This window comes from Zootoca vivipara, chromosome 1 (assembly GCF_965207765.1).
Source record: "Zootoca vivipara chromosome 1, rZooViv2.hap1.1, whole genome shotgun sequence".
Taxonomy (NCBI): Eukaryota; Metazoa; Chordata; class Lepidosauria; order Squamata; family Lacertidae; genus Zootoca; species Zootoca vivipara.
In genome coordinates, this window is record NC_142582.1 from 105,397,383 (window position 1) to 105,412,548 (window position 15,166).

The 15,166-nt window shown below is 44.3% G+C and overlaps 1 protein-coding gene across 9 annotated transcripts in view; it reads left to right on the forward strand.

Moving 5' to 3' along the window:
* TTLL5 (tubulin tyrosine ligase like 5) overlaps nucleotides 1-15,166 on the forward strand; it is a 112,532-nt gene that overhangs the window by 85,539 nt on the left and 11,827 nt on the right. For all 9 annotated transcript variants that reach the window (XM_088672458.1, XM_035108181.3, XM_088672412.1 and 6 more), the window contains exons 32-33: nucleotides 5,163-5,361; nucleotides 12,634-12,854. In XM_088672458.1, coding sequence (XP_088528584.1) covers nucleotides 5,163-5,361; nucleotides 12,634-12,854 — 420 coding nt within the window. The remainder of the gene's footprint in view (nucleotides 1-5,162; nucleotides 5,362-12,633; nucleotides 12,855-15,166) is intronic.

Below are 15,166 nucleotides of genomic sequence, written 5' to 3' on the forward strand. Positions count from 1 at the left end.
TTTTACTTACACAGCCCTTCCAGTGTTTCACCTCTTCTACAGTTTCAGTCCATCTTTGCCAGCTAACGTTTTGGCAGACCTACATCATGCGTGGCCACATTCCTCCTCTAGACCACCATGCTTGGCTTTGGTCAATTGCTTCAGGCTAAATTTCCAAAAGTGTAGCCTGCACTGTGAGGATGTCCTGCCTGAACTCTAGGAGAGCATTCTGATAACCTTTCAGGTGGCACTCTCCCCTTGGATTGTGAGGCAGGGCCAAGCTTCTGTCAGCAACTTCTCTAAGACGAAGGGTGCCCTGAACCAGCAATAGCTCATCTTGGTTCTGCACGCCATGAGGTTGTTTGGGTTCATCTTTTTCTTACAGTGATTTCCTCCCTTTCCTCACTTATTCAAAGTCCACAGAAGAAAGACCTTCAGGATTGGGAGGGAAAGAAACTTGTAGATCACTGCTACTCCGTCTTCCACCCCTCCCCAAACGTAGGGAGTGGAGCCGTGGTATTTCTTTGCACAGGCAAATACCAGGCAAAGCACTGATTCTTTATGGTCGTGATTCAACACCTGGAAATTCAAGCCATTGTACCAGTGCCTCATTCCAACAAGTGCTCCAGAGTATACTTAATAGAGGGGTCTTTCTTTCTTTCTTTCTTTCTTTCTTTCTTTCTTTCTTTCTTTCTTTCTTTCTTTCTTTCTTTCTTTCTTTCTTTCTTCTAAATAAAATTAAATAAGCCATCCTGGACCTGAAGTAGATGAACTAGTCACTTGGCTAGCAGTGCTTCAGGATGGAAATGCTGAAATCCTTTTTGGCTTCTATAAACATGAATTTGTAGCATTCATTTATTTGTATAAGACATATTTCCACATTCCTTTCAGATATTGGAATAACCTTTGCCATTTTTACTGCATTGTATTATGCTTTTGCCTAACTTTGGCTCCATGGCTGTTTCCTAAGGTCCTGGTGCACACCTTAGGATGCAGGGAACATGTCTATAGATGCAGGGCATCTATATCCAGTTGGCTAAAGGAAAAGAGCTTGACCAACACTGAGGCCGTACTTTCATGTCTTAGACACTTGACTGTGTTGTGAACTGGACAAAGAACTCACTGATTCCCAGGCAATGCCTGGAGCACTTAGGGCTTATCCTGGACATTGCACAGTACAGAACGTTCCTCGCTGATAAACAAAAACACAAGATTTTTCAGTTGTCAGTGACAAGACAGGAAAGCATGACTATTATGACCTTGGCTCAAATAATAGACATGATGGTCATGTCTCTCCTCCAGACCTCTGCAAGAGCTTCTTTTACCACTCCTAGTGTACATAAGAACATATAAGAATATAAATATGAGATACCTTCCCTCACACATCTGAAGGGTGATGATCGGAGACCATATCTACCTAACACTGGACTTGTAGTTGAACTCGCATAAGCAGTCATGCAGATTTAGTCAGAATTAGAGAGTCCATTGTAACAATGGTCCAACGGGAAGCCCACCTTGGAGAGCATGTGGCTCAACAGACTTGATCTCAGTTGGAGTTCTGCCCAAACATAAAATGGTTAGACCTTGTAGGTGGCCCTACAAGCATCCAGGAAGAAGGGGTGTGTTGTTCTGTTAGTGCTTTCTGTCAATCTGGTGGGTTCTGCTAGATGGCTGACTGGTTCAGTAAGACATCAATCCAGGAGTTGGAATGTGCTCTCAACCTCAAGATGTTCGGATATTTGGTATGCCAGTTAGTCTGACTGTTTCTGGACCGTTTTGCCTTCACAGAGATCCCGTACTGAATTTATAGAGATCATGCCAACCCCGGCAAACAGCGCCCACCGATCTTCGGCTCTGTCCCCCGATGCGCTACGGCTCAGGGAAGCAGAAATCCTCCGCTTTCCCCCCACCCCCGCCTGTCACACGAAGATCGGCGGGCGCTGCTTGCAGGGCTTGTTAACCCTGGCAAGCAGTGCCCGCCGATCTTCGGCTCTGTCCCCCGATGCGCTACGGCTCGGGGAAGCAGAATGCCTCCCCTTCTTCCCGCTGCCGCCAAGCCAGTCCCCGAGCCGAAGTGCGGCGTGGGAGGGGGCTTTTCGCCGTTTGCCTCCCCCTTGGGGGAACGCAAACGGCGAAAAGCCTCGGCTGCTGACTGGCTTGGCGGTGGTGGGAAGAAGGGGAGAAGGGGAGGCAACCCGGCACAAAGCCGGCTTGCCGAGGCAGCCACCGCCTGAAACCAGGCAGCGGCTGCTGAGGCAAGCAGCTGTGTGCCAGGCGGCGGCGGGAGAAGCGGCTCCTCCTTTGTGCCTGGCACAAAGCCGACATCGGATGGGGCTTCAGAGAGGCGCAGCACTTCTCCGAAGCTCCGTCCGATGCTCCCGGGTGTCCATGGCGTGGTGGTGGTGGGGAGAAGTGGGGGAACTGATCTGATCCTCCACTTCTCCCCCCCTTCTTCCCACGCTACAGCCCTTTGTGTTCTGCTGGTCTCTGCTGGTTGCCCCTCACCGGCAGAGACCAGCGGAACACAAAGGGGAACCAGCTGCAGCGCAGGAAGAAGGCAAAGGAAGATCAGCTGAGAGGCGCTTCTTTGCCTTCTTCCCTTGCTACAGCAGGTTCCCCTTTTGCTAGATGAATGCCCCTTTCGCTAGGTTTTACGATCGGAGGTTTTTATGGCCACACTTCGCAAGACGAAGCGGCGGCCATAAAAACCTAATCGTCTTGCGAGGCAACCTCCGATCGCAAAACCTATTCGTATAGCGGAAAATTCGTCTTACAGGACATTCGTCTAGCGAGGCACCACTGTATATTGCCTGCAGCAGGAGTGACTTTGGGACTAGACTAGGTCTTCTATAGCAAGTTGGGACTGAAAAGAGCCAGTCAGGACATGCAGTAGGGATTTGGCTATCAATCTAGGTCACTAGACTTAAAGGGATACTGCTTTGTTAAACCTGAGGCATCAAAATCTGGCTAGGTTCAAAACAGAAAGCTAGAATAAAAAATGTTCACTGTTAGCACCACAAAAGCCCCCCCCCCCCGGCGTTGCTAGGTATCTTGACTCTTCCAGCCGCTAGGCTTTTTTGGCCTGACAAGTCTGAAAGGGATTGACATGTGCCTATATGTACACACCAGCAGTGTTGTAAAGCCTCAATTTGCATTCCGTGACTTGGGGTTTAGAGGATAAGCAAGGTCACTAGTATAGAGCAAGTTGATAATCTAAGCCTCAGAGGTTCATGCCTAGGTGCAACAGTGCTGCTGCTTCTCTCTGGTGATCACTTGTAGCCAAGTAAAATTGTCTTCCATGAACATGTCTTAACAGTGAGTCTGTAAGTGACTGTAGAGGCCAATTCTGGATCCACACGTCCTTCCACAGTTTCACAAGCATACAGTAAGTTTGGTAGTACAATAGCTTTGCAAACAAACATTTTGATGTTCTGGTCCTCAAACACTGCACTTCAATCGGGAGAAAGCTGCACATAGCCTTGATGTAGTCATAGTGCTAAATGTATGTGTCTGTGGATGAAAACAAAAGATTCTGTCACAAAAGACATAATCTAATGAACATACCAGTGAGGAAGCATGTAGAGCTGACAGACTAAGCGTTGAGGAGCGTCATGGTCCCCCCCCCCCCCAGTTAAACCAAGTTCCAGGAGTCATTGAGTCATGTAATGTGCTTTTTAGGGGCTTCATATTCCAGGCCCTCTCAATCTACCACCTGTTCTGCACAAAACAAGTGTGCCTGGCGTAGAGTGCAGTACTGTAGCCAGGCCCACAAACTCAAACTTCAAAGCAAACAGGCAGGCTTCTATTGGCATGTATCACATTGCAATTCACAGCTGAGCTCCCTCTGTTGATGGCCAGGTTGTAACAATGCTTTTGTCCTTTGAAAAGGTGTCTGTTTATTTGAAGACCTTACTTTTTGGTTGGCTATTATACTAGTGTGATGAATGAGACAAAACCAACTACAAGCATCATGAGCCAGTTCCATGTGTAGTCTTGCCTTTACCAAGCTTCCTTGGCCACCTCCTGTGCATTTTTCTGCCTCCTAATACACAGGACATCCTCATGTATTTAATTGGTCTGGTCAATCTCATTTGGGTACGTGAAAGCACTTCGTATAAAATTACAAAAACATGATGGAATTAGGCATCTAGGAATTTCAGAGTTACTGTTTTGTTTTTGTTTTTTGGTGCTATCTGAATTCTTGTATACCTGTTTTGGGGACTAAAAATGGACTGTTGATGCCCTTCTTGGTGCCAGAGTCTACATATTCTTTTCTAATCTCTATAAGATTCCTAGGTTCTAGGCAAATTATTACAGTAATACTGCATGTTGCTCTGTAATCATACTTACTCTGTCAGCACCATGATTCCCTTTCAGTCTTGTATCTTCTGTATCACTTTCTAAAATCCTATTTGTTCCTTTTGTGCTTGGAGAAAGTGGATATAGCACTTTCCCAGAACATGGCTAGTATTGTGCTATAAATGCTCTTCCACAGTTATTCACACATTCGGGTCTTTTATCAACAAAACAAGAATTTCATACCACCATTCTTTCAGTATATTCAAATAAGAACCTTCTTGAACAAACTGGAGCAAAATAAGGAAATTAGGGAACAGAAAGAATGTGAGAAACTGACCAAGAAACAGCAAGTTAAATGGTTTCCCCAGTATACTAGATGTTGACATAAACATAACACAGTAAAATAGGTATATTTTAAAATGGGTCCAAAATTTGCATATGGAGATTCTGGAAGAAGTATAGAGTTCTTTTTAATTCACTGTAGGCTCAAATTTTACAGTAGCCACAAATTAGAGAGAATTCTATCAAAATTGTATTTCTGGGGCATTGGTCACAGGGATGGCCGAGTCAAAATTTACTTATGGTAAATGTCTGTTATTGAGGAGTAGGAAGGAGAGCAAACCCCCACCACACTGATTGGCTGAGTTTGCCTCATCTTTCCAGAGACAGGCACACAAGGCCTTCTAGGTTGTAATTTTTATTTCTGTGCTTATTGAGAATTCTTTGTAGGGACCCAGTTGGCACTGAATTTTTTTTCCTGGTTGTTGATATTATTACAGTATCCTAGAGTTCCTGTGCTTGGTGTGGGGGGAGAGGAGGGCTCCTGTGAAAGAGTATTATGAGTAAAACGTAAAACTTTTTAAATGGAACCTTTCTTACTGCAGGGCCCTGGAGGCTGACAACTTTGCCTGGGAAGGAGATACAGAGAACTGCATACGCAGTAAATTGATAGGAAGCCAACCAGGGCTTCCCAGGGCCTCGCCAAGTGCCGGCAGCTATCAGCTCCATTTTGCCCTGCAGCAGCTCCAACAGCAGAAGCTTCAGTCTCGGCAGCTTTTGGACCAGAGCCGAGCCAGGCACCAGGTAACTTAAGATGAGTGAGGCCGTCTTGGAAGATGTATCATTGTTAGATTCCAAACCCATTCCGAATAGATTAGTGTTCAAAATAAAGCACCCATACCCAATTTTGTTCAATTGCACAATTTATGCTGGTATACGTAAATGAATTTTGATTCGCATAGCTGCTTCCCTGTTTCTTCCAATTCCTACAAATTGCAAATGGCAACGGAGAGCTTTAAAGAGGAATGGCCCTGTGCAGAAAGCCACTCCATCTGATCACAAGCATTTACAGGAAATGCCGCCTACAAACCTTTAGTCTTTTCTTCATCATTAGAAGCCATAATTTTAAAAAATCACAATCCAGGTTTTTTGTGTGATTGTGTTATAATTACAGCCCCACAGACTTCTCTCAGACTTGAACTAATAATTTTAAGTGGATAAGGCACAGAATGGAAGCAAATTAATAATCTCTCCCCATATTTGCTTATTCTGAAACAACATTCACTCAACTGCACATCTTACACGCTATTACTTAGCCATGCTTTTATAAGCATATTTTCTAATCCCCTCTCCCATAAACCCATAAGCATTAGGTACACAAATAAGCTGAATAATAACTTAATGGCACAGTTTCACAACAGATTCTGGAAAGCAAACATATAGAAAAGATCCCTTGTAGTTCAGCAATCCCCGCTTGGTTGTTAGGACCCACTGTGTACTGTCCCTCCATTTGTTCTCCTTCCTGTACTAGCAGAGCAGAAATAGTCGGCACATTTTTTTATCTTTTATCCAAAGGGCTCCACGTGGGCAGTGCTCAGCTCAGGGTAGCCCTTTGAGCAAAGCTGTGTCTGTAAGGGGGTTGAAGGGGGCCGTGCTGCCTGGCTGATCCCTCTTCTAATTGCTGACATTGAGATGATGTTGTTCTTGGCTTGGGGCAAAGCCATTACTCAGGAGTTTCTGTTAAAGTGATTCTTTGTTAAACCTCTGCTTGCATCCCCCGCACTCCTCCTCCTCTCCTCCAAGCACAGCCGTTCAGAGTTGTAGTTACAGAGATCTTTGCCATGCCGCAGGCTCAGGCAACACTGAAGTTTCCATTATTGAAGAAAGGGGGTTGTTCAGTGACAGAGGCTCTCACAGCACACACTGTAGGTTAATTTAGTTAAACATAAGATCAGTATAATTTAAATGTCGCAAAGCAACAAAATATAAATGATCTGGCTTTGCCCTTAGTAACCAGCAGGGTTTGCCATAAATCTACATGCTGACATCAGGCTGCAGCAAAAGTCCACATAGCCACTGCCACCATAACCTATTAATTCATTATATGTACCATTCAAGTTTCACAAATCATTAAGTAACAGTTTAAAACATGAATTAAATAGTATAAAGAAGATGTTATAATACATGTGTAATAGGTTTCGATGTACAAGACCAGAATTTGTTCCCTCTTTGCCCATGGCCTTGTATAGCCCTGGGCAAGTAGCTTTTTCTTTAACCTCAGTTCTTTAAATTCTAAAATTGGAAACTTAATTATTGATATCCCAGGGTGGTTGTGAGAGTAAAACACATCATTTCTATAGAAATTGGCAGATAAATGCTCCATAAGTTATTAATAATGTTCAAGAATTAATTTCCTCTCATCTATATATATAAAGTCCATGTTGTCCCTGCGTCCAGTTGTCCCGTGTGTCCCTGGGGTACTGCGCATGTGCGCCAGGGACACAGGGATTGGACAGCAGAGACAACCAGGGACACAGGGATTGGACGTGCGCGCTCTCCACACACCCCCACCCCTCTGCCAACCGCTGCTCCCGGCCGGACAAGCACCTCACTGCAGTTGCGCTAAAGCGTGAGGAGGAGAAGGCTGCTTTTCCACCCTCCTACGCTCCCCGCCCACCGGCGACTAGCAGCAGGTCCCCCCACCCCTCTGCCTACCATTTCGTCGGCGGAACTGCCTCCGTCAAGGGACGGTGCCCCCACCCACCCACTCAGCCAGCCCAGCCGCCCAACACCATGCGCTCCTCGGGACGCAGATCGCTGTGTCTCTGACGAAGCCGTCTTGAAGGCAGGGAGGGTCGCCGTGGATGTAGTCGGGATGGTGCCACCGCCCGCCGGGTTCACAATGGGGCGAAAGCGGGTGACTGCTCCTGGGAAAGTCAGCGTCTCAGAGTGTGAAGGAGGGAGGGAGGCTCATCCCCCCCAAGACAAAACAAACTTCGCCGTCGTACTGGAGGTGGGGGAAGAGAGACACCTTTCTCCCATGAGCGCGGCTCACCTCAAGTGCAGAAAAGATACCCGCTCCGTTGCCACTGTCCCATAAAGCCCGTTTGCCTTTGTAATTGTTATCGCCACTCATTATGGTAGTACCTTACAGTATTTGTATCAAGCCTCACGCACTGACGAGGTGTGGAAGCCCCGCCTAGGAGCAGGCAGGACCCTGCCCGCTTCTCCCCTGCCCTCTGCCCCGCCCAACCCTCTCTTGATTTCAACCTCCCAACCAGCAACCGCGCGCGCGCGCTCCCGTGTCCTGCTCCGAGATTTCAAGTAAGGATTCAGTGAGATGGGTTACGGAGCAGTGCGCGCGCCTGCGCGGAAACGCGCCGATTCCCTCCGCTCTCACTCTTTCCCCAACCTCCCAACCAGCAGCTGCGCGCGCACGCTCTCACATATCCTCTACCGCCCGTTTTCTAAACGGGCTGAACAACACTAGTGAAATAATAATATGCTTGGATTTTAGGTGGGTCACATGTGATAAATTCATCTTTTTCTTTGTTTTTAGGCAGGTTCCCTTTCAGGTTTTTTTTTTAAGCTTAGTCCAAATATGCTTTATCCGCGGTGTAATAAACCAGGATGAATTATGTTCCCTTTCAGTTTCGAAGAGATCCTGATTATTTTCACTACTTCATATTCCATTGTAACACTAGGGCTGCCATGTTGGCCACTGAAGTGTAGAGATTGTTCAAAGTTGCTTTTCCTTGCTTTTGAATTATCTAAATCACAGATGGGGGACCTCAGGCCAGGGGAGCAAATGCTTCCCTGTAGCACTCTCTGTTTGGCCCTTAGGACTCTCTCCAGACCATATTTCCTCCCCAGTCACACCCCACTTCCCATGCTATATCCCTTATCAGCCCTGTTGGACTGGAACGTGCCCCTTTAGTTGATAAAAATCATCCATCCTTGATTTAAATTGTTCAAACTGTGTGTCCTACATAAGCTTATTTCTCAAACTGTGTTTTTGATAAGATTTTTAGGTGAAGCATCCTGCTAAAAGAAAAAGAAAAACAGTGCACCAAAGCACACACTTTCCTGGCTTAGTTTCTGCTTTTGAATATAAAGCACAACAGGCATTCAATGACTACATGGAATTCTCTCTCCATTCCCCTTCTGATCACTCTCGATCTGCTTTTACTTTTCTTTTTTTAAATAATTTTTTATTAAGAATAAAAATTATTCTGCTTTTTCTTACTGCTATCCTCATTCTTAACTTTCTTCTCATTCTTTAGTTTGTTCCTAGGATGGTTTACATTTGCCATTTTCGGGGTCCCTTAGCCTGTGGTCCACAGTGCCATAACTTATTTTGGAAAGAACTTCAGTCATACACATAGAAAAATCATGCCAGGAATGTATTTAATGTATTTTTAGTGTAACAGCTGAGAAGAAGGAATGGGGGTTGGCTTTTCTGGCTCATAGCTTGGGAACTCCTGGTTCAATCCTTTCTTCGGTGTGTGTTCCTTCCTCCACTTTCCCCCCTCTTTCTTTTTTCCATTCCCTCTTTATTTCTTCTCATAAATCATTGATCCTCAAAGAGAAGTTTTTCCCCATTTTGAGTTCTGTATAATGCCTAGGATATAAATCTCAAATGGAAGCTGTATCCATGCAATCTGACATGGAGAGTGTAAGTGAGAATTGTTGTTTTGCATTCTTCAGACAGGGCTATTGGAAAACAGCGGGTTATCTGGCAGTGGGAGAGTCTGGGTTATATTGTAAAAGCTTGCTTTTGTTGCTGAGTTCTGCAAGAGCCCTTTGCAGAGGAAAGATCCACTGTGTTCTGCAGCCAACAAAATTGCTTCTGGTTCTTAGAGCACTTAGGATATTTCTGCATCAGAATGCCTCCTGTTGCAGGGGAACAGCAGTAACTCAGTTTCAGAGCATGTACTTTTCACTCCCGTAGACGGTACTGAACTAGATGGAGCAATGTCCACCTTGAGAGACTTCTAGAAAAAAAGCAATTAAGAAGTGACATAGTAGAAGTTTGTAAAATTGGGCATGGCTTTGAGAAAGCGAATAGATTTTCATAACACTAGAACTCACTGACATCCAATGAAGCTGAATGCTTGAAGATTCAGAAACAGATAAAAGAAAGTACAGTCATACCTCGGTTTAAGTACACTTCGGTTTGAGTATTTGACTCTTCAGGTTAAGTACGGACTTCCGGAACCAATTGTGTACTTAAACTGAGGTACCACTGTACTTCTTTGTGCGGCGCATCATTAAACGATAGAACTTGCTCCCACAGGAGGCAGTGATGGTCACCAGTCTGAATGGCTTTAAAAGAGGATTGGACAAATTCATGGAGAAGAGGGCTCTGCTCTGCCTCCACAGTAATACTTCTGGACACCACAAGAGGAGACGAGTGCTCTTGTGTTCCAAGCCTGCTTGTGGGTTTCCCACAAACATCTGGTTGACCACTGTTTTGAGAACAGGATGGGCCATTGGCCTGATCTAGCAGGCTCTTCTTATATAGCTGCTATTGCATCTGTGGCTGTGTTTCAATCAATGCCAGAGTTCTGATGGCATTCACGGGAAGAGTGAGGTAGTCCTACTAAATGAAAAGAAAAGTGGAAGTATGAGTCCTCCTATTGGGCTAGGCATGCAGGGTCTTCAAGGCATTTCTCCTCCGGGGGAGGAGCTGCCCCACCTTCTATACTAACTGGCAGAGCAAAGGCAAACTCTTCAACCCCCTCTTAAAAAAATCGATTAGATCCTTCTGAAGACTTTTGTAAGGACAAAACTGACGAATCGCAGGAAGAGCAGCAGAATTCCACTGCAGAATTAAAGAGTACAAGAAGAGACAAACAAGGACTCTAAACATTATGTGCAGTATGTAGGATGCTGGCAAAAGCTGTGACTAGCACACCCTAATCCAGAGAGCAGCCACACAGGAAGGAGAGCTGAGTGCAATGTGCTCCAACCCCACCTTCAAACAGAAATTCTCTCAGTAAGTAAAATTTCTGGTTTTTGCTGAATAGGTTTGGAGCCTATTCCTAAGGCAGATAGAAGAGAGCAGTACCCCCTGAGCCAAGTGGACTTCCTCTATAAAGTCCTACTATGGCAAAACCCTCTGGAGGACTTTCCTGCCAAATGCTGCATCAGCTGAGAAAAGTTGTCTCTATTTTCTAGTGTTTTACAAAAGTATGTAGTGAAGCCCAAGTACAGTAGTTACCTTGCAGATATAAAAAACGGGAATCACCTCTTGCAGGCAGTCAGAGTGGCGGCCCTCCTCAAATAATGCACAGTTGTTTCCCAGGGGTGCAGTGGAGCAGGGGGCTTACCCAAAGCAACATGCAAATGAACAGGAAGCCATAAGCTCAAATGGAGCACTGGCCAAGGCAAATAGTACCCCGTTGAGATTACAAGTGGGGAATCTATGAACGACCTTGGAAGACAAGCCAGCCGCTGGAAAACAGAAGGGTTGGGAGAAGGGAAAGATTCAAAAGAGAGGACAGTGAAAGGCAGGTTACATTAAGATTTGATAGTGGTGTGAAGAATTTTAAACTCCGCCCCATTGGTTGGAAGCAGGGAAGATTAATTCAAACGGCAGTATTTTCTATAGCCCGATGTACATAGAACTTACTACTCCAAGCTCAGATATGGTAATCTATAAACAATTGGCGTTACAAATTAATTCCTGGGAAGATTCCATTTGGCTGTCAGTTTCTATAGTCTCTGCCCATTACCGGTATTTGTTTCTGGATAGTTAGGCCTAGAATATTTTCCAATATATTTCACATGAGAAATAACATAAATCGAAACAATACCAGTCCAACTTAACAACTTAATGCTTGTTGGAAAAGTTCACATTAAATGTGATACAATCCATGCTGCAGAATATCTGTTTCCCTCTGGATTGTTTTATTCAACAGCTAGTTGATTGTTTTCTTCAATTTTCTGGGCTGGCAAACTACTGTTTGCTGACCACGAAATGCTAATTATGTTAGCAGAAAATCTGGTGTGTGTCCCCCCCTCTGAGATTGTTCAAGGGGAGCAGTAAGCAAACTAAATGCATCACTTTAGCCTTAGAGCAGGACTCTGATTTGTCAGTTTAAAAATGGATGTGTAATGACAAATGTTTGCATTGCATTAAACACTCCTTAGTGTTGCTTGGGACAACTCATAGAATAATAGAATTTGTAGAGCTGGAAGGCACCAGTGAGGATCATGTTGTAGCCCAACACTCTGCAATGCACAAATCTTTTGCCCAATGTGAGGCTTGAACCCACGACCCTGAGATTAAGAGTTCGTGCTCTACCGTCTCAGCTATCCCAGGCCCTGTTGATGGAGAAACATGGGCAGCAAACTAATAGTTCTGTACGTATCTGACTTTTTATGCCTGAATTGCTCTTGCGTCCTTCCCTCATTGCACCTGATCCATAGCAGATGAAAGCTTCTTTCTATTTTTTCTTCTCCATTTATCTGCGTCAAGATTTTCCCAGCTCTGGCTTCTTTTGCTGTGTGGTCAAACCTCTGACTTCACTTGCTGCTGTCTTGTTTGTAGAGTAGCTTCCCCTGGTTTCCTAACATACACTAAGGGGGTTCACAGTGGGATAGCTTTCTTTGAAGCTGAATCCAGAAGCTCAGGTCATTCTGTATGCTGGCTAGAGTGTAGAACAGCCAGGATTACAGCACACCAGAGAAACAAAAGCCTTTTGGATGTCTGCTGCCCCCAAGAAAAACAGTCCTGACCTTTCTTCAGCCTCTGACAGTCATGCTGTTAGAAGCTGCTTTGTTGACTCTTCCCACTGGGTGATAGAACTCCTCGTCTGCATGCAATTAGAGAAGATGCAAAGGCAGCACTGAGCAATAATCTCGCAAACATCAGGAATTTTAAGGCTCTAAAGATTGGAGAAAAGCATAAATTCAATTACTTTTTCATTGCACAGTGAACTATAGAACAAGGTGTTTGTAAAGTTAGTATTGCATCGTAAATTTCAAGTAGAAATGGTTTGGCGGGACAAACCATTACCTATTCATAGAAGGCAGATTAAATCTATGTTTCTTTCTTTCTTTTTTTGCTAGGCTCTGTTTGCTAACTTCCCAACATCCACCATCAGCTCTATGACCCTATCAACTAATTCTGGTGCCCACAGGACATCAAGTGCCATTTCTAGCAGCCAGAAAGTACCGAACCTGAATAAGGTGATGCCATCCCAGAGTGCATCTTCAAACTTGATCCCTAAGCCCCCAGCCAGCCATAGACAAGCAGTTATTAGGAAGGTGGCATCTCAGAGGATTTCCAAGTAAGTTTGTGTTCCTGAAACAGAACTCACTATTGAAAGGTGTTGATGGAGAAACATGGGCAGTAAATGACTAACTTTTCCTTGGGGGGCGGGGGTATCCTTAGTGTTTAATGTAACTATTAGATAAATTTTAAGAACATTTTTTTTGTTTGATGAAGGAGGGGAGAAGTAACTTAAATACCGTAAGATGAATTGCTATACACCAGTGATGACCAAACTTGGCCTCCCAGCTGTTTTGGGGCTACAGTTCCTATCATCTCTGACCACTGGTCCTGCTAGCTAGGGATGATGGGAGTTGTAGTCCCAAAACAGCTGGAGGGCAAGTTTGACCATCACTGCTATACACTATGGCAGCCTTCCTCAACCTTTGGTCCCTAGGTGGTGGTGTCCTACAACTCCCATCATCCCTGACCACTGGTCCTGCTAGCTAGGGATGATGGGAGTTGTAGTCCAACAACATCTGGGCGCCTAAAGTTGAGAAAGGCTTTGCTATGGCATACAGCCAGGGTGGGGAATCTATTTTACCCCAAGGGCCTGATTCACACTTGACCAACCTTTTGGGAATCCGAACATCACAAAACAAACATGCACAAAATAAATTCACATGCACCAAAAATGCAGAGGAACAGTGCACACACACAGCAGGCATGCAGGCACACAGGTCCATGCACTGTACACACACACACACACACACACACACACACACACACACACACCATCACCATCACCATCACCATTTCCAGCCCTCCTCTCCAGGGGTGGAGGTGGCTAGCGAAATCCCTCTGCCTGCTCTTTAGACAGTATCACTATAAGTCTGGAGGAAGATTAAAACTCAGCCTTGCTTCCTAGCCCCACTCCAACGTTGGAGTGAGAATAGGCAGAAATTCTATCTTTTTAATATTAAAGAGCAATCAGAGCAGTTACCCACAATTTTAGCTCTGTGGTGCTTAGTGCTAAAATCGGAAATAAGAGATCTGCCTGCCTGCTCTTCATTTCCGATCTCCATATGATTAGTAGGTGTGCAGCACACAGTGGGACAGACATGGCAGGCTGTCAAAAGTTCCCCACTGCTGGCATTCATCCTGCTAGGGCCTCTCATTGCACACTTCACTTTCTGATCATTGTTTCTTTGTCATGGATTTCTAATACTGGGGTATTAATTTTGAGCCAAGAAAACTTTGCATTTCTGTATTGTGATGTATGCTTGTTCTGATCTATGTCTGTGTTTGAAAAAATAATGTGTAATTTAGCCACTATCCTGTATCTTTCTTACTTGTATTTAATGCTACAAAGAAAGCTTTAAAAACAAATTATCTTAAATACATATAGAAGTGTATTCTTATCTCCCTGTACTGGTGATATGGTTTATTTCTTGCAGTGTGATAGACTGCTTTTGTTACTTCTGTAGACTCCTAACAAAAACCTTAACTGTTGATGTTTTAAATGTGAGAACAATTTCATATTGTATTGTCCTCAGTTTTTAGTTTCAGTATAGTTTCTGGAGAGGTATTGAAATCATTGTTGCTTGTAAACTTGTCATCTTTCTATTTTTATGGAACTCATTAAGTTGGAGTCTGACTTATCTTTCCTTGACCATTTTGTTATTTTGTGCTCCATCATGCTGCTTCTTGCTTGTCTCTTTTCTAGACTAAACAATCTCATTATTCTCAGTCTCTCATTATACAGAAGCCTCTCCAAGCTCCTCGTAAATTATATTATCTATCTTTGGAGATATTGAGTTGCATTATAAATCTTTATTGTTTTAAATTGTGATGTTTGCTTCGCTGCCCCAGTCTATAGGACTAGGCAGCCTTCACATCAGGTGAAATATGTGTAGCTGCAGTGATGGATACAACAGTATGCAGCATCCTCTGAAGTAATAATGACCCATAGGGATGGAAGGACCATCCTTTTAAAGGGCTTCTTTAATCCTTAGGATGGTGCCTCCTCTGGAGCACATAAGCACAGCCAGAAGGAGGAGCCACCAATGTTTCCTGACCAACAATGTCTCACATGTCTATCAGCCAGGCCAAAATCTGAATTAAGAGACCCACTCCTTAGTATAACCATTCTCCAGTGGTTTCAAAATTGTATTTATTGCATTTAAATTATATGAATTTCCCTAAAATGCACAGTTGTGTACACTTTGTATATCAGCATTTTTGTGTGCATCTTTTGAACTTAAACTGCATTGCAAAAAGTGGCACAGCACACAATCTGCTTAATAACTACATTCTGATCTTCTTAAAGACACAGAGTTTTGAATTTGATCTGATGTGGACTAAAGAAAATCCTTCTCCATCCCTGCTGCC